Raw genomic sequence first — 20,100 nt, 5'->3', positions numbered from 1 at the left:
GGCATTTAATATGAAGCTTACTGCAAATTTCAAAATAAAAGCCTGAATATGACCCTCAGGTTAATGCATCGCCGTAAGGCGATGCAATAATATTAGAATGCTTTATATTCTTCTCTCAGGTTAGGGAACTGCCTTGCGCAGCAAGGCAGTTCATTAGCATTAGCATTTTATCTTAAATAAGCTATTGGGTATTTTTTTGTCTTTTTGGCCATGTTTAGTATACTTAATGGTGTAAGTCAAGTATAGACAACATGCTAGTGAGCTGATTATCATGCTTAATCGTGCATGTCCATGTTAGTCAACATTCTTGTGATTCTCCACATGGTTCTTTGGAAGTTTTTAAGCTTAGCATTGATGCAAATTCTTAGCATCAGAACGCTGGGTCCAAACCGACGGGCACACTTTGGCAGGCCCCAGTTAAATTTCTTCAGGAATTTTCTAGTTGTTTTTTTTCTACACCGAAAGTACTTCTGTCTGCTGTGGGTAAGACACAGGCTGCTCATTAGTACTTAATTAAACAAAATGTTACTTAAACAGCTTTCGGCAATGATGATTATGTTCATACAAATATTTACATGGTCAATTAAAACCCATTCAGCACAATGTTTGAGTGCAGAAACAATTGCAAGGCAACTGTGTGGTGTTCACAATTAAGCGAGTATTTGCAAATTAACAGTTGGAGTTGTGTGGTGGCTCTTCTGTTTCAGAGTTGCATAAAGAATGTTAATCGCCTCTGTGTTTGGCTATCCATCTAGACTATTGAAAGCGTATTGTGTGGTTGTTACGTCTATAGTGTTGGATTTACATGGTAGTTAAATATTTAGTTGTTTTTGCTGGACGGATCACAGACCTGGAAAAAAAAGAATCTTTGAAAGTCCTGCTTGCTTCTTTTCTGTTGTGTACATTAAACAAAGGTTTTGCGATGTAATAATTATTTTTGAAATGTGTAAGCTGAATGAGATGAGATGTTCTTTCTGCGCTGACCCACAATATGCTAGTATCATTATGCAGAAAACGATGGATCAAGTATGATTTCAGCATGTAGTTGTAATTTTAGCAATTAATCTGGAAGCTGATTGAGACCATCTCAAAAACCGGATATTGGTCCAGTTGTTTGTCAACTCCAGGATGTGCTTGAGCGTATTCACATATGTACAAAAGATGTGGACCAATAGCGGAAACGAACTCTGGTCCAGTTAGAGCGCACTAAATGTGTCAGCTGTAAATAAACTTGAGTGTGATGTGCATTGGTATTCAGCCACTTATTTTATTTTATCAGCCAAAGCAACTGACTGCCTGAGAAAGATTCATTGGGATTTTTAGATAACAGAGAACAAATTACAAATCCTTTAGCTTATTATGAAAGAAGTCAAAGTCACAGCAAAATATTTATTATTATTATTATTATTATTTATTTATTTTTTAACACAATGCTTCTTTAGCAGGGTCAAGATTTCAAATACAACCATGTGTAATTTGAGGACCGTTTTTGACACGCAAGCCTGCAAAGTCCTTAGAGCAAAGGAAGCATTTTCTGTTAGCAAGTTTGCCTTTCACAGAGGGAGATGAACTCCCCTGGCCTCGACTTGTAGTGGGTCCTTTTTTTTTGTTCTTTTCAACTACAAAACATTAGTTAGGCAGTCGTACTCGACTGCACTTTAGCAGTTTCAAAAAGCCAGATTTAAATCAACAGAAGTAGGACTCAAGGAAGCAACAAGTGTCAGATATAAAAGAGGAAAAGCAAAGATGGTAGAAAAGAGAACCAAACATAAAAAACGAGGCGAGGGTCTTTTGGTCAGCGCCCCGTTATAGAATTATCATATAATTGTGTTTTCTTGTCACAAAAGGCTATATGGCATTTGAGATACAGTATCCTGTTTCCCAAGGACCAAAGTAAAAAGGAAATACGTTTGTGTCTGTTCCTCAGGGATGTAATTATGAGACATCCTTTCACCAAAGAAAATCAAAGTATGGGTTGAAAATGTACAATGATAAAGTTTTTTTAATGCCAGATACAGGGATGAATTAGCTCCCTTGACATCCTGTATTACACAAAGCCTTTTTAAAAAAAAAAAAACAAAAAAACTTCAATATCTTACATTCTCAATGAAAATCCTGTTTTGCCTGCAAAATTCAAATATGTGTTCAAAACAAAATTATGACAGGAATCTTCTATTTTTATGTGCATCAGTCGATCTCTAAAGCCAAGTGAAAAGTCCAGAGGTGTTTGGCTGTTGCTGGTATGTTGACCTTTTTCTCACAAATTTCTAGGATGATCAAAATTATGTGAGAGGAAAGCTCAGGTCTTGCTGATGTTATGGTTTGGTAAATGTGTGATTGGTTCATTCAAAATATTCACGTCAAATAGATGAAAATCTGTTTGATGTAAAACGGAAACACTTGTTTACCCTGAGAACTGGTCTAAAATTCTCAACATTTACCAAACTCTTTGTGTCTATAAATACAAAATAAGATTGCAATGATGTGAAGTTTTAAAATTTTAATGTATTTGGCACTAAAAGAATGACACAACATAAATTTACCGTGAAATATGTCAAACAACTTCACTACTTGACACATTTGCACAAGTTGTTTCGTTGTTGATTATATTACTTGATTTGTTTAATGATTTATGTTTCAAGCATCACTTACACAGCCAGATATATTGTAGTTGAAGACACAATCCTTTATGACATTGTTATTTCTGACATAAAGCTTTAGTACACACTAATTATCGCTGCTTTTTCATAAATAAAAAAATCTATTAGATTGGGATGGCATTCAGGAAAGTGGAGGAAAACATCAGGAAACCTGATGTAACATCTTGTGTTTTGTGTCAAGACACAATTTCTGGTGATCAGCTACCTGACATAATTATTCAGTAACCAGCTGAAATGTTTTGGGATAGAGTTTTGGAACTTTGTGATTCAGGTCAAAATACCAATTCATCTTTTATATACAGTCCCACCAGTTTTTATTTATTTATTTATTTTTTGTGTGTGTGACTCTACGATTGTGGAAATTTATGCAAAATCAACAGATCTCTGCATTTTTTTTTATTATTATTATTTGCTAATGCATACTTATAACTTTATTGTGAATTTTCAACAAAAATGTTCAACATCATTGGGTTTAAATGGCTGCTGCCTCCCTCTTACAGGTTTTTTAATATGTAGATTTTGGAAGGGGTTTGATGACCATCCATTTTCTAACACCCTTGTCCCTGGTGGGGTCTGGAGGGTTGCTGATGTCCATCTCCAGCTAACGTTTCGGGCGAGAGTAATATAATCGGGGTCACCCTGGACAGGTCGCCAGTCTGTCGCAGAATTGCTAAGTTCCTTTCAAATATTTCCAATAAGCAGGGTGCTATGAAAAAAAAAAAAAAAAAGAAAAAAAGAAATGCAACTAATAATTATGTATGAATTAAATAAAACCATATGATCCAGGTACATGCAATTAATCTCAACTACAATTCAGTGGAATGTAAGACAATTCCTTTAACAGCCCAATTTGTTCTGATCTAATCATTAACAATGCCTTCTATTAGCTTTAAGTTCAAGAGTTCAGTGACACGGGAAGGATTAATAGGAATACAACTTGATGAACGTGCCTTCATTTTTCCCAATAAATAGTTTCAAACTTTTCCACTCACATTAAAAGTTGCAAGACATGTGCAAACTGGAGACTAATCACGCTGACATGTTTTTAATGAAATTTGGGCATATTTTTATTGATTCTGCAGGCCATTATTATGTGAAAAACCAAATTAACTTTGCAAAGCCTAACATTCAGGGTACTCATATGAGAATATAGTGCAGAGTGAGTGAATAAATGTAATGACATGGGGCAATTAAATGCAACATGGGGAACCGCAAATGAGAGGCGACGATAGTCATTTGCTGCTGACAACGTTATGTAATTGAGTTTGAAGGAAATTTGTTTGCACTATTCTTTCTCAGCTGTCAATTGCATCTCTGTCTGATGTTAAACAGAATCACTAAACAAAGTCTTAAGGTTGTCGTACTGAAATGAGTCTCTTTTTGTTTTGTTTATTTTTTTACTCCAGCCTATTTTTTACTTTATTCATTACAAGCTTGAGTAAAGCAGCTTGTTTTGCAAAGATTTAAGATCTTACAGCTTTTTCATTATTATTATTTAAAAGATCTTTAAAAATATATAAGAAGATAATATATGTACACAGCAGTGGATGCTGAGTCTTATCAGGTCGAGCTGCAGATTCTTTTGGTTTTGATATAAAGTGTTCCACCAAGACCTGAGGGTAGATGATAAGTTCAATTCCTTTTTCATCACCAAAAAGTATGTTTAGTGGTGAGTCTTGTTTTGAATTATTTTTGATGAAGCACAAATCTGGGTGGCATAGTTGTAACACGCTACAGTGCCAAACAGTAGTAGTCATGATAAACTGGTTAAAGTTATAATTTAGAATGCAGAATAGCATGTTTATTCTCGAGCCACGGACTAATCAGTAAACAATCAAGTGTCTGCATTTTCATAAAAGTGAAAAAAAAAAAAAAAAACAGGGAAAATCGGATTGAGCATTCTTCAGTTCCAAGCGGATAAGAAGAAGAAGAGATGTGTAACAACAAGATGGTACAGCAGAGCTTGGATATTAGTCATTTCTGATTTATAAAAGGAGATGGCAGCGTTTGAGTCTTGCCAAAATCACAGAACAGTTTTAACTATTGAGATGCTTGGAAACGTTGCCACACGGAGAAGTGGAGCAATCTGCTGTGTGTGGGGGATTTTCTCTCCCCATTTTAGTCTGTCTATGGTTTCTACAATATGCTTTAAAGTAGTATTAGTAACATTTAATACACTCCAACCACAGACAACATTAAAAAATATCAAGTGGGCTGGGGAAATTATGTTGTGTGACGGGCGCTGCTGCTACAGACTAATAGCTGACCTGTCTTAAGTTTATGTAAACTTTCTCAATATCTGTGTGCGCGCACTACGCCGTTTCTCAGGGCCCAGGAGGCAAGCAAAACTACTGCATACTCAGCATCGATTTTTATAGAAATATCCCATAAAGAATGCATGACTTTCTTATTAACCCACGTATATTCATATCCATCACATCTAAGCATTTTGACTGCAAATCTCGCCGTTTTACTTCGAAACAGCAGTGGGGTATTTTGGTCGGCCAGAAGGAGACAGCAAATGAAGCAGATGCTTGTGAGATCACATTACTAAAAGGTCTTGATTTCCTCTTTTTTTTCCCCCTAGATATTAGCATAATTTCCACAACTGTCCCCTTTCACTCATGCTTATATCCATCAAAAAAATAAAAAACAAAAAAAAAGCTGTGTTATCACGCAACTAAGTTTACACTCAATGTCTCAATGTAATTTTATTCAAACACTCAATAATACTAACCTGGCACTGAAAAGTTTGAGACATCACACAGTCACTGTTAATCACAGACAATCCCATATAAGAATCTCTATTCTCCATTTAGTTATTCGAGATTCAGACTAAAGATCCTAAAGAAACAGGGTGAATGTTTCAGAAGGAATTTAGTCAGATTTATTGATCTGCAGATGATCAAACTGGTAAGACAGACGGGCAGCTAATTAGCCAAACAGACCAATAGAAAATAACAATGTTAGAAAAAGCTATTCCAAGACGGCTCGTCACAGGCTGACGGTAAGACAGTAATAAAGAAAAGCAATGGCAAAACAGATGGTCATACACAACGTGACCCAATCTGAATGACAGATGTAGGAGGAACGTACATATGGCTAGATAGTCAAAAAGAAGAAGGGTAGACGACAAGACAGATCATCCTACAGATCGACAGGTGCTCCTTAATGGTGGTTCTTTTTGCTTTTATGAGAACACACTTCTTTGAATAGTCAGACACAATTAAAAACAATGAGGTGTGTAACTATGAACCTTCATTACATTTACACTCACCAGTTAATTTATTAGGTGCACCTTTTAACCAGCACATCAACCACACGGCAGCTATTCAATGCATGCAGACAAGGTCAGGAAGACTTGCTGAAGTTCAAACCAAGTTTTAAAATCGGGGAGGAAGAGGATTTGTGCGACACTGAATGTGACAAGTTTGTTAGTGCCACACATCTTAGTCTGAATATTTCAGAAACGGCTGATCTATCATTCTCCACAACCACCTCTCAGGGTTACAAAAAATGAATAAAAAAAAAGAACAGTCAGTGAGCAGCAGCTGTGTGGACAAAAAATGTCTTGTGGATGTAAAAAGAGTCTGGACAGAGACATAGGCAAAAGGCAAAAGAAACTACAATAAGAACTTATTGAACCATTGTAAAGCAGTGTTTACAATGGTAAACAGACCATTGTAAACTGGTACCTGCTGGATTTTACTAATCAAATTCAACACAATTATTATTATTTTTTTCATTAAATACAGCATAAAAAAAACTTCACTTTTATTACATAAATATATATGACAAATATGGTTGATTTTTGACTTTTAACTTTTAAAGAAAATATTTTAAGAAGAAAATATACCACTCATTTATGTTTACTCTGTGACAAAAACATGCGCATTTTAAAAGAACAAAATTTCTTTTCAGTGTAAAAGCATGAGCCTGCCTGAACTTTCCTGCTGATCAGGTTAATCATGACAGAGCTACTTCCAGCAGGATGGTGCACTAAACTGGTTTCTTGAACCAGATGATGACGTTACTGTGCTCAGGTTTCTCTATTGGCAGTTTTATTGACAAAATGAGGTTCAATCCAGCAAATTGAGTGGCCTTTATTTACATAAAGCTCCATCTCTTTATGTCCAAACAAAAAATGCTAACTTTACGGGGCTAAAAATTTACTACATAAATCATTTTTCCCCCTCATTATGCTCCACGTAAGAAACGTATTAACTAGCAATCAAAAATACTATCGTGACTAAAGCTAAAACAACTAAATTTCCTCTTTATCTTCTTGGTTTGCTAATAATTACTTCACCCACAGCATTTCGAGGATCTGTAATGTGGGTCATGAAAGGTCTGCTCCCGAGGGATATCCTGGTAGAAATAGCAACACGAGTGAAAAAGATCTATGAAAAGACTCAGCTGGAGGGAGAAGCACGGACAAAATAAGGCTGCCATGAGTGAGCTAATTAGGGTTTAAACTGACTCTATGAAGAGGCTACTGATGCTGAAGGCAGTAACAACATCATGTGTCTTTGTACCATTTTTAATTTAAACTGTAAATTATTTTTTTTTTTTATTACATTTACCTAGTTCCCTGTTTTGTTGACTCTGAGGATATAAATCTAGTTTGGGCTTTAAGTGAAGGACTGATAGTGAACGCTGAAAAACGAAGATGGTCTTGCGGCATTAAATAAAGCTCCTGACGACGGCTATGCAATATTCACATTAAATCCGCCGAGTTATCTAGCTAAACTTACCGTAGTCACTCTCGTAAAAGATGATAAACTTTTGCCAGTGAAACTCTGAGACGAGGGTAAGCAGGACGTCGTTGATACGAACAGGCGGACGGGCGGCCAGCGTGTAGCTCTCTCCGTCTGGGCTGGGATTGAGCTGGCAGGCGGTGCGGGGTCCACCGTCCCCGTTTCTTTGGATGAAGAGGTGAGGGATGTGCATCGCATCTGTTAGAGACTGAAGGGCACTTGCAGCGGCACAACCCGTAGATGTAACCAGCGCAAGGATCCCCTGGTTCATTAATTCACATGCTGGACAGAAGAAAGGAGATATGAGAGGATTAGGAGCACAGAAAAAAAAATGAAAATAGGGACAAAAGTTTAAAAAGGTCACTCACAGGCCAGTTTTAAACTTAAGAGTTTCAAAACTGAAAACATTTAATCCTGTTACTACAGGTTAAAAGCCTTTAATGACTGAAACAAATACTGGATTGCTCAGGATTTCCTTCATCTGTACTGAATAGTATAATTCAGTATGTGTTCCCTTCCCTCACAAGTTGATGGTCAGCTGGCTAAAAAAAGTTTCCCACATTTTCCCGCAAAGGTGAATCGAGAGTTTCAGTAAAGAAATGCATAAAAAGCACAAGATAAAGGAGTCTCAGTCTATGTTTTCTTTTTAGTTAGAAGAAAAATAAATACACTGCGAGCAAAATTTTTCGGCAAGTGTTTTTTTCAGCCATATCATTTTTAAGTATATTTTCAAACTCAAAGCTGAATTAACCTGAATACTTTATGCATCACATGATGTGGCTCTGTGTAACGAGGGAGAGTCTGGCTTAAGAAGGTCAACACCCCATATCAAGATGTGAATAATTATTAGTTTAGTTAGTTAGTAGTTTCTTTCCTTTAGGCGTAATGGCCCTCCAAAAAAAGATTTAACTGACTGAAAAGTAAACAATTAGCAAAAGTCTCTTAGATGGATGACGAACTCTTGAAATTGCTAAGACGTGATCATAGAACCATTAAAATGTTTTGCAGCAAATAGTTAACAGGGTCACAAAAAATGTTTTAAAAAAACAAGAAGCTAATTAATTACCAAGGATTTGACAAAAATCATGCATGAAGCTACCAGGAATCTATTATCTTCCAGGACTGTCATTTTTCATAACTGCAACCTAAAGAAAGGAGTCTTTATTTTTAAGAAAGACAATGATTTCTGTGCCAGACAGTGCTGTGTCACATGCACATTAGTATTCATATGTGTGTTTGAAGGCATTAAAGGTGGAAAAACTGATGACATGATGGCCACCTTTCCTCACCTGACCTGAACGCAGCTGAGAAATTGTAGGCAGTTCTGATGTTTAAAGAAGACCGCTCTCTGGCTTATCACCTATTAAAAAGTTTTTAGTTATTTAGTTCTTTAATTCTCACATAAAGAGATGAAAGTAAAAACAGACGGGACAATGTGTGATTTTCATTTAGTGGAATAACGACTCTGCACAATAGTTGCCCAATCATTGTAAGAGCATAAATATTCTTCAAAGAAAGCTAAAACCTCACTTTTACATTTTGCGCTTTAACTTTTTGAATTAACCAAGAGCACTGAAGTCGTTGATTAATAAAAAAATAATCCTCAAAATTAAGACTTGTCTAATAATTCTGCATTTAACATAAAACCTAACTTGTTTTTAGGATTTAGCAACATTGTGCAAAAGATAGATTAGGCAAAAATTGGTTATTTGTGAATCCCACTGAGGAATTCAGGATTACATGAGAGCCTCAGCATGTGGGAGGTAAATCAGGGCAAACACATGGAGTTCAAAAACTGTAGTTGTATCCTAATGTGTGCAGATGAAGGATTCAGTCAGGGAGGCATCATCTAATCCGTGTCTACAGACAAAGAGGAGACGGTGATTAAAGGGAAGATTTTGCTGAAGGTAAGAACCCCTTGAAGGCAACAGATAAATGAGAGCTGCGAGAGTTCAGGTCTTGGCAAAACACAATGGAACGACATGAGTGGGAGGAATCAAATAAAGACCCAGAATATGTTAGTGGGATGAAAAGGCTTAGATGACCAGCAGACGCCTTGCATGAGTCTTAACTCAACGCTCTTCCTGTGACCTTCACTCTCTCCCTAGCTTTCATGTATAGTGATTGTAAAACTGCTGTGGTGGCATAGGGGATAGCGCGACCCACGTTTGGAGGCCTTGAGTCCTCGGCGCGGCCGTCGGGGGTTTGATTCCCGGACCCAGCAACATTTACAACATGACTTTTCCTCTCTCCTTCTCCCTTTCCTGTCAACCTACTCTAATATAAAGGTCACTAGAGCCCACAAAAAGACCCCCTGGAGGGGAGGAAAAAAAACTGTGAAAACAGGAAGGGATTAAAATGTTTGCAATGCCTGGTGGGTGCTTAGGATTTTTACATTCTGATTCCCGAATCTCTTTTAAGCATGCAAATATGTCTGGGAGGATGCAGAATGTCAGATAATGTTCAAAGATTAAAATTTGACATCAACTTGAACTTTGCAGATTGATGTGTAAATATTTGGGATAGGTGCAAAATGCAAGGTGGCGATAACTGGTTTCCTAATCAGCAACTTTACAACTCTCAAAACTATAATTGATGTTTACTTTGTTTGTTGCAATTATTTTTTTATCTCTTTTTTTTAAAGCCCCCAGGTTAATGCTTCTACTTAGTGTCACAATAGCATAAAAGAGAAGTCAATCTGCATTTAATTTCAAGTTGATTCTTATACAGAGTTGCGTATCACTCGTCCAACTGGATTGTCTGCGTTTTGCAAATGACACAGGAAGAACCACTGGCAGGTTTTGAAAATGTACGGTTTTCAACAACAAGGCAACTTTCCACACAATGTTGAAAAAGTTTTTGTTGAACTTTTCAAAATTTTGTGAATTTATAAGCAGAAACTTTAATATATTGAAGGATCTCATGTAATACACCTTCAAAGTAGTTCAAAGTTCTGAAGTAGGAAACACTTTGGAAAGTGGAACATACAAAGTTTTTAAATAACATGTAATCTATAAAATGACACAGTGATCTCCATTGACAACAGTGTCAACTGGTCCATTTCATTTGATGCCATTCTGGACTAATGAGTGACAAAAAAACATCTATTGTTAACATTCTTCTGTGGAGTCCAGGTCGTTGTTCCCATTTCCACAACAGAATACGTCACTGTTACATTTTCCTACATTTTTACAGAATTTGTTGTTTGTTTTTGATTGGACTGATCACCTAGAATAACATGTAGCATACAATAAATGTGTGCATTTTATAAAAGCATGCACCTCAGGACAAACAATGTTAACAACTGCGAATGAAGGGGCAAACTGGAGAACAACTCTTGTGTGTAGGAACGTAAAGCAGAGACAACAGACTGTTAATGTGACAAATGATAATTTCAAAAGAGTACATAAAGCCGCTGTAAATCATGAGGCCAGAAAGTACAGCAGGACTAAATAACACATGAAAAAGGAGCGAGTAAGTCAAGGACAATGAGGGAAAGAGGAAAAAAGTGATGGTAATTGTGGCAAACCCAGAGAGACAGGAGAATTTGGAACAAGGCTTGCATACAAGAGAATCATGAAAAATGATTTTGTTTTCTCCTTTTAACATGATCACCCAAAAGAGAAGAAGAAGTAAAATGATGTTCTCCAGAGCAAGAAAGCAAATTTCTGTTAACGTGAGAGAGACAAAAAGACATTCGTTGATGAAGGTAAAAGTCTGCAAGTGGGGACTTGGCGGGTTTTCAGAACCCAGCATGAAACGTTTTCTCAGTAGGAAGTCATGTGACTGACAGTAACATAAAGGTAGAGGATGCTATAACTTTGATGCAATGTCTTAATGCATCAGTTGTCAACAATAACATGCGCGCACCAAAAACAGTGTGTTCCCAGAAACACACTGTTTGCAGCCCACCCACAGTAAACTCCACTAAGCTCGATATGCTGTTTTTTATTCATATTTCAATTCTAAATGTCCTGTCTCAGCTCCTTTAAACTGACATTAATAAGTCCATTTTTACAGTTGCTAAAATAATTTGTCAAGATTTCAGAAGTGAAAGCCTTTTCTGTTTTACTGTTAAATAAACTGTATTTTGGATTAATAATTGGTTACTTGACCTAAAGAACAAAAATTGTCCTTAAGAGATATGCACAAATAATTACTGATAAATGCAGAGATAAACTTTTTTTATGAATATGATTTTGACCAAGTATAATTTCTGATCTTCCCTTAAGACCATTTTTGTCATCAGCATTCAAAAACAATAACGTTACTTTGTAAATGCTCAACTTTTTTTTTCTCAAGTAAAAGTTTAATTAACGATGCATGTTTTGATTTTAAGAGCTTATAGACTAAAATAGTGGACGTTCTTAGTTTTGATTCTTTTATTGACTAAAGAAAAAAAAGAATAGATTTTTCAATATCTGACCTGATTATTACCAATCAGATCAATGATATAGGCAAACTGAACAACAGAAAGCCATTTACTCATTCTGTGCTATTGTTGTTAGAACAGATGGTGGAGAGAAAAGAAAAGTTTAATTCTTTAGTTGGAGTGAGAAAGTCACTTAACTTACGTGGAAAGGATTTTTCTTCAAAATCTATGCTGACATTTATCCAACCACTGATTTGCTGCATATAATTGATGTCTCAGACTCAGTGTTTTACAGAGAAAACACTGACTGAATTTAAGAAAGCATTATCAGGAGGAAATTAGGGACTGAATGACATAAAATTGCAACGAATCTTCCAATTTCAAAATGTCTGACTTTCAAGCTGGGACCAAGAACTGCTTCGATCTTCAAACTCTTTACTCTTTTCTAACTAACGGCAACTTGTATTTAAGCATCTCATTTTGACAGAGAGCTTATTTCCTATGTCAGACAACCTTTATCATTTCATGAGAGTAACTTATTACAGAAAAACTGCACTGAGTCAAGAAAAACAAAACAATTTTCTAGAAAAAAAATAAATACATTTTTGACATACTACTCAAAGGCTACTGCTCTAATTAATACCAAGATGTAACATTAGATCCAGCAAGAGATCTGTCACTGAAGTTTGAATTATGAATTTCGAAACTAAAACTTTGCCCCTTCCTGTGTACAAAAAACTATTGCCACTTATTTTTGAGACTTGCAGCCTCTCTCTTTTCATCTCAACGCGTCTTACAGCAGATAGTGGCAACAGCGCACCTGCAGCCATTTTGACTTCGTAATGGACACCCCAGGCCCATTAGATCAGCGACACTTCACCGATAAGTGGGAGAAGTTCTCCAAAGTCAGTGGTAAGATGATAATAGAGGGATAATGAGTCTGTGATCCGGAGTGGACAATGAGCATCATTCATTCCCTGGCTGCTATCTGACATCTAATGTCAGCATTTAAAAGCTATTTCTATATATGAATCTCTAAAGAGATGGACCCACTTCGATAGTGTTGCTTACAAAGTATTCTGAAATTTAGCTGTCACTTATTGGAGCTATTCTTAAGCTTACTTAATAAATGCATACATTTTACAACTGAAGGATGGATGGAGTAAAACATTACAAGGCCAAGCAGTGCCAAGGAGGAGGACGTTTTTTTGGAACAAGACATTTTCTAATCCATCAACCAAATGGAAAGAGGCAGTGATTTTCTTTGTGGCTTATCAGTGGTTGGAGGAATCAATGAGGGAATTAATTTTTGATGATTTTTTTTATAGACACTACTACATATGTTCAATATGGTGACAGTGTTACTGCCACATAGAAAAAGCATTTTATTTTTTTTTTCGCTTTATTTTGGTACATCTAGAATGAAGTGGATCAACAAAAACACAAAACGGCTCCACGTATCGCTTAATGTGCAGAAGCTCCTGAAACGATTCCTATCCAATTTTGTGTCAACTGTGTTTTGTTAACCAGAAGTTTGAGAAAAGCCGAATAAATAAAGCTGAGTTGAGTTGGCAGCCAAGGTAAATAAATGAGGAGACTCTAGGCAGAAAAGAAGTCTTTCAACCCTTTTTCTAATGAAAATTGAATGCCACCAGTATCTTGCTCTCGTTTTTACCAGTGCAATGGGAAAGATGGAAACAAACCACCAAACAACTGCTGTAGTGAATATTGCATAAGTTGGGGTTTGTAGAGATTTTGCAGTCTAAAAAAGAGAGTGGTTTACCCAGACTGAGGGAAATTCTTGTACACAAAGGAGTTTAAACAACAAGTTGAATCTTGCGATAGTGGTGACACCATTCTTTCCTGTACTAACAACTTCAGTTGAATAAAATCAGTCTAAAACATCACATTGCACTGAAACATCTGCACAATGTTATGTGATTACAATGAACCCTCGTTTTTCGCGGGGGTTACGTTCCAACAATAACCCGTGATGGGCGAAATCCATGAAGTACTTGCCTTTATTTTTTTTTACAATTATTATACAGCATGATTAAATATTCTATATTGAAAACAAAGAACAAAATCTGTTTTCAGGCCTAAGCATTTATTTTAACAAATAGAAGACTTTCTTACAAATAACTACAGTAAAATAATCATTTTAGTCATCAATACGAAGTGCAGTAGGACAAATTGTGACAAATTGTGACTCGCCTATTTCACTGTTTCTCTGACTGTTTCTCTGATTGTCACTCCGCTCTCTAGTGTCTTTTTCTTCTGAAGCCTGTGATGCAGGTGTGTTTTTTCGAGAGAAGAATATAGTTATCGGTAGTTGTTGTCGCTCTTTTTTCCTTCTGGGCAAAAATATTTGCCAAAATTTGCCAAGCTGTATTACGTACATTTAAATACCGTAACGTTATTGGCACACAGGTAGAGAAGAAGCGCTGAGACTGTTTAGCCAATCAGGATGCAGAACACAATGAACTGTGAAAAAAAAAAAAAAAAAAACTGCACAAAAAAATCTGCGAAGCAGCGAGGCCATGAAAGGTGAACCGCGTTACAGCGAGGGTTCACTGTATATAAAACATGAAGTGTTCTGACTTTTTCAGAGTGAGTAAAGAAAAAAAACCTTCCCTCAGAGTCTTTTGTCATAAAAGAATAATGTATTGTCCTTTCATTTTTTATCACAACTGGGTCAAATATCTTATTCCAGGGGAACCAAGGAATTATCTACCGTGACTTCAACAAAATTAAAGAAAATTGCATTTCTTTTATACCCTACCTAACCCATGATGAAAAAAAAAAAAACAATGTATGTGGTTGAGATGGAGGTTACTAGCAGATGATTTCATCTTTAAATTACTAGTAATTGCAGAAAACAATTGAACACTCCATGATTTGAGTTCACTATTTAAGGCTTTGGAGGATGACACCTCTTTTTCCCCACTGCTCCACTTCATGGTCTAGATTTTTCCTCACTGTTAGCTAAAACTTCAAAGTTTGGGTAGGATTGGATAAAGCATGTTCTGATCAAATCTGTCCCAACCTTAGCATTTTTAAACTGTAAGCATGGTGTTCTCCAGTAAACTCAATTCCCAGTACATGTTGGTTTAGCGTCAGTGATGATGTCGCCCACACCAGCAGATTCCTCTGGCCACATTGTGTGTGTCCAATTTATAGAAGATTTAAACTAATTTTCTGGTCCACAGTTTGAAAAATTGCCTTCATGCATTTTGTTGATCTGGGTTTTTTCAACAAAACCTGTGTCCTTTATCATGTAGCATAATGTTTACTGGAAGGAAGAAAGCATTTTATGGTGCACAGTACTCAGTATTTATTAAACAGAATTAATAACAGACAGAAAAATATTTCAAGCTTTACTTCCTAGTAATTTTTTGATCACTCAGTGTCTCAGAAAAGTTAAATATTAAATAAGATCAACATAAGGGGGCATTTTACACAGAAATATCACGTTTCTAAGAAATGGTTATTCATATCTGTACCCTCAGCACTTAGCTATGCCTCCTTTTATGCGAATTACCGCAACCATGTGGCATGACACTGTTTTTCAGAGCAGCGTTTTTGCTTCCCTTTGTTCAATCTTAGTTGACTGAACAAAGAAATTCCACTCAGTGTCAGAATTTCTAAATCATCTGATTTCCACAGCATAGTTTTGGTTTTGGCATATTCATATTATTTGGAGATCTATCCCAAAAGGTAATGTTATGTTATTTGGTATACTTTAACAATTCTTTTAACACCACCTTCCACCACGTCACCCTTCACACAGAGGGAAGCAATGAGGAAAACAAATGTAATGAAGCAGCCGGACCTGAACTTAGACCATCAAACGGCAGGATTGTCTTTCCAGTGGATACAATATATATTCTTATCGCCTGCTTTCCTTCAGTCACTTACAGTAATCTCAGCATGCTCTCTCGCTGCAGAAGATAAAGATCCATTGCTCTTTCCCTGAAACAGCTCTTCTGCTGTCAGGCTACGATAAGAGTGAAGGTACATATTCCTGTCAATACTATTGATGCTAAGGCTGCCCATGTCATCTCAACTGGAATGGAGGATTTCACAGTTGTAAATTATACCCCCTGGACACCAAACAGCAGAGACCAACTTAGTCCGGCACATACAGATTAAAACTCAAGGACTGGATAGAGTGAAGGCAGTTCCAGCACGTCTGCAAGAAGACTTATAATAATTCATCTTAGAATAGCAGTGACGCTAATGGTCAATTTCCATTATCCTATTTAACTCACCACAACCTGGAATAAAGGCTTAAAGATGGTCTTTTTATGGGTCTTTTCTACCTAAATGAGATCACTGCTGAATCTTTGTTAAAGGATTTAAGAATTCACAACATTTATCTATCGATCGATTGATCGATAAATATATATATGTATATATGTATAATTTTTAGTTTTGTTTTTTGTCCAGTGCTGTTTCATTATGCTACCTGGTAAACAATAATTTTTTTACAGAAAATATTAAAAATCAGCTTTTCCTGCGATGCAGATACAAAATAGCAGAGACAGGAGCACTGGTAAACATCTGAATCATCCTTAATGGATGGAATTAAATAAAAGCCAGATTCAATGGTGGTAATGCAAATGCACATGTCAAGACTTGTGTTTTCCAATTTTAAGCAAACTCATACAAAATGCAATGGGTTTTTTTGTTTTGTTTTTTTTAACCAGATGTCACCTCCTAAATTTGTAATGACAGAAAAGCAGCAGTTTTTATTTATTTTTTTAATGACTGCTCTCTCTAAACTGTGGCCGTGTAGAAAAAGCTAACATTTAGGAGCATTTTGTGCTCCTAGAAAGCGCTGTTATTTTTGTTTTGGAAACTACAATGGCATATTTAATATTTAATAGACATGCATTCACAGATCAGGCTTCTCATACCCGACACCAATTTCTGATCTTCCCTGAAGACCATTTTTTCATCAGCATTCAAAAACAATAACTTTACTTTGTAAATGCTCAACTTTTTTTTTCTCAAGTAAAAGTTTAATTAAAGATGCATGTTTTGATTTTAAGAGCTTATAGACTAAAATAGTGGAAGTTCTTAGTTTTGATTCTTTTATTGACTAAAGAAAAAAAAAAATATTTTTTCAATATTTGACCTGCTGATCACCAAACAAAGCTAATTAAAAAAATTAATTGGTATAGGAATCTAGATCAATGATGCATTTTATAAAGGCAGCTAGAAATCAGATTTTTATTGTGGATAATCATATAAATACCATGTATGAATCTCAATGTGGCGATTATTGGATGGTTAGATTCTGAAAAAACTGCATAATAGATCTAGATGGTGATATCAGGACATCTGATTAAAAGATATTATGATGATAATGATGATTGAGAGACTTGTGTACTTAATCTGCATTTTTCTGCACGGTGATGGCATTCAGAAATTTTTTAACATAACATGGAGAAATATTGCTGAAGAAATCTGGCAATGGAAAGCCAACATTTTTAAAGAACCAGGGAGAAAGAGCCTTGGTGAGACAATGCAACCACTTTGCCCGAAAAAACCCCAAAAACAACTCAATATTTCTTCTCAGATGTACTGTGCGTGTGTGTGTGTGCGTGTGTGTGTGTGTGGGGGCGTGTGCGTGTGCGTGTGTGTGTGTGTGTGTGGGCGTGTGCTTGTGTGTGTGTGTTTGGGTGTGTTGTTTCCTTAGCTTAACTGCTGTAGTCTTCCATTAAACATGATTTGACTGATGGAACAATGTGCAGCACTGGCAACATTGAGCTCCATGATAAAGCTGTTGAGTGAGAAACCTTGTTTTGATAAAACAAATGTGTGTTTGGGCTTTTTGATAACTGATTTTTATCAGAAGTGACTGGCTTATGTTCTCAGATAATAATCAAGACTCATTCACTCCAGAGAAACGCAAAGCTCGTGGAATAAGAAAACATCTCACTCTCTTTGTGTTCTGTCGTTTCCTCTGTCATAACATTCTGCCTGCAGTTTTCTGTTTTCTTGTTCCTTCTCATTGTTTGCTTATCTCACTTGTCACTCTTCCTCATCTGATCCATCTGTGTTTTCACTCTCATTTGTTCAGTTAATATCACTCAGCATCCTACTTGTCACCACTCGCCTTCATCTTTCTCAGCCCATCTGGAGATTAGGTTATATCCCAAACAATGCACCTGAAAATATTAAACCACCAAGAAGTGGTGGTTTAATTCTGTGATGCAGTTGTACATTTTGGAATCTCGTTGAGCAAAACTGAAGGATAATTACAGGTATTTTTTTAATGTGATCTTTTGTTCAAGAACTTTTTTATGAAAATGTGACAGGTTGGAGAAAAGAAAGGCTCAAATCGTTACAATGCTGCAGCATCCCTCCAGTCACATCGGGTTTGACAAAGATGTAGTTAGGCTACAAATGAAATTCTGTGAATGCAAAAAAAAAGAAAGAAAAAGAAGCTGTTGAAAATAAATCTCTTTTACTAGAATATCTGAGGAAAATGGGTTGAATTTTAAATTAATTGGTGAGTTATTTTCATAAGAAACAAGTCAACAGCTAAGTTCAAGTTATGATTTTTTGATAAATGATTTATTAATTAAATTTCTTGTTTTATGTCTTGGTAACTGTCCAGACTGTATGCTTCCCAGTTAGTGCTAAAGATGGTCACCAGCCCCACTGTGACTCTGCATGAATGAGTGGATATCTAATGCTTTAACCTTTTGACTTCCAACAGATCTTCAACTTGTCTTCACATTTTAACTCTAACACTCCCACTCTACTCCATATCTGCCTCAAGTTTCTGCCAGCAGACATTGAATATTTCCCAAAATGCATGTCATGGTGAGACTGTGGCTCTGTGGGTAGAGTAGTCGTCTTGTGGCAGGAAGGTTGTAGGTTTGATTCCAGCTCTCTACTGCCATGTGTCAATGTGTCCTTGGGCAAGAAACTTAACCCCAAATTGTCTACTGATCTGCATATTGGTGTATAAATGTGTATGAGTGAATGTGACTCTAGTGTAAAGTTCTTTGTAAAGTTCAAAAATGATTGGAAAAGCGCTATACAAGTACAGTCTATTTACCATTTAAACCAATTTTGAAACATCACACAGCTCTGCGTGGCAGGAGCGCATGACAGGCATAAACTCTGCTTAGTATGAAAATTAGGGTCAAATGGAAATTGTAATAATAGAGTCCAATATAAAGTTTATTTAATATCAGTGTAAAAAGGTAGCTAAATGTACAAGAGTACAACTTCTTAGAGTCTGAGTGATTTATAGTTCTCCGCAGACATTTTACAGTAACCCGGAGTTCCCTTCATAATTTGACTCAGTCTGCAGCAGCTTTTGCTTCTGTGGTCTTAGTGCACCATGGAGAGCTGCTACAGAGAGAATAGTAGTCATTAAGCACAAGGGGTGGGAACATGTACAGTAAGAACAAGGATCAAGGGGAGTTCTGAGATATACTTTAGCTCACTCTGTTTAAAGTACGTATGCACCAGCTAGCCATAATTTTATGAATCTATGCTCAACACTGAAAAGATAAGATACTCTCTGAAGTTGTCAGGCACAAAATTATTATCGATACGTCATTTTTGCCTTCTGTGTAATGAAGGCTGAAATTCTAAATAATATAAGCTTGTCTAGTAGTTCAAGGGTACAACTTTACATACAGTTAGGCTCTAAATTGCTGATACTCCAAGCCTAGAGTTTTGTTGTTGTTTTTGTTTCTGATTGAAATGAACAAGAACTCTCTCAAAAGTTAAAACAAAGTAAGCAGTATTTTGAACATAGTAATTTATCGGTTTTTATTAAAGTTTTATTTAAAATGTGTCAAATCCGTTATAACCTTTTCGATAATCAGTTGAAAAATCTTAACTGGTATTAGAGGAGTCAAACTTTTATTATTTTTTTCCTGACCAGTTTTTGCACTGTTATTTTGACAATTTATCTTTTGCATTGAGCTAAAAATTGAAGAGATTCTTGCCATCAGTCAAATCTTTAGCTTAAATCACAGATTCTACAGGTAGGAACTGTGGTTAGGCTGCTCTAAAAAGTTTTTTATTTCTAGCCAAGGCAAAACATTGTAGCAAAATTAAAAGATTACTTTAAATCTGCTGAAGGAATCATTAAATGTCATAACTGTAGTTGTGATGAAGAAAGGAAAAAGTCTCAATAAAGGTTTAGGTAGACAGAAATTGTCACAGTAAAAATTAATGCAAGAGTGCAAGAAGGGTATAAATATTTTATGACATGCCATTTATTAGAAAAATGTAAATCAAGAATGGATGAAATGCTTGATGAGACTTCAAACTGATG

The 20,100-nt window shown here is 36.1% G+C and overlaps 1 protein-coding gene across 7 annotated transcripts in view; it reads right to left on the bottom strand.

Moving 5' to 3' along the window:
- The window catches only part of grid1a (glutamate receptor, ionotropic, delta 1a), a 356,932-nt gene that overhangs the window by 137,519 nt on the left and 199,313 nt on the right, over nucleotides 1–20,100 (bottom strand). For all 7 annotated transcript variants that reach the window (XM_044135670.1, XM_044135669.1, XM_044135674.1 and 4 more), the window contains one exon: nucleotides 7,415–7,699. In XM_044135670.1, the coding sequence (XP_043991605.1) occupies nucleotides 7,415–7,699 (285 nt within the window). The remainder of the gene's footprint in view (nucleotides 1–7,414; nucleotides 7,700–20,100) is intronic.

This window comes from Gambusia affinis, linkage group LG13, assembly GCF_019740435.1.
Source record: "Gambusia affinis linkage group LG13, SWU_Gaff_1.0, whole genome shotgun sequence".
Classification (NCBI taxonomy): Eukaryota; Metazoa; Chordata; class Actinopteri; order Cyprinodontiformes; family Poeciliidae; genus Gambusia; species Gambusia affinis.
This window is presented reverse-complemented; position numbering and strand designations above follow the sequence as displayed.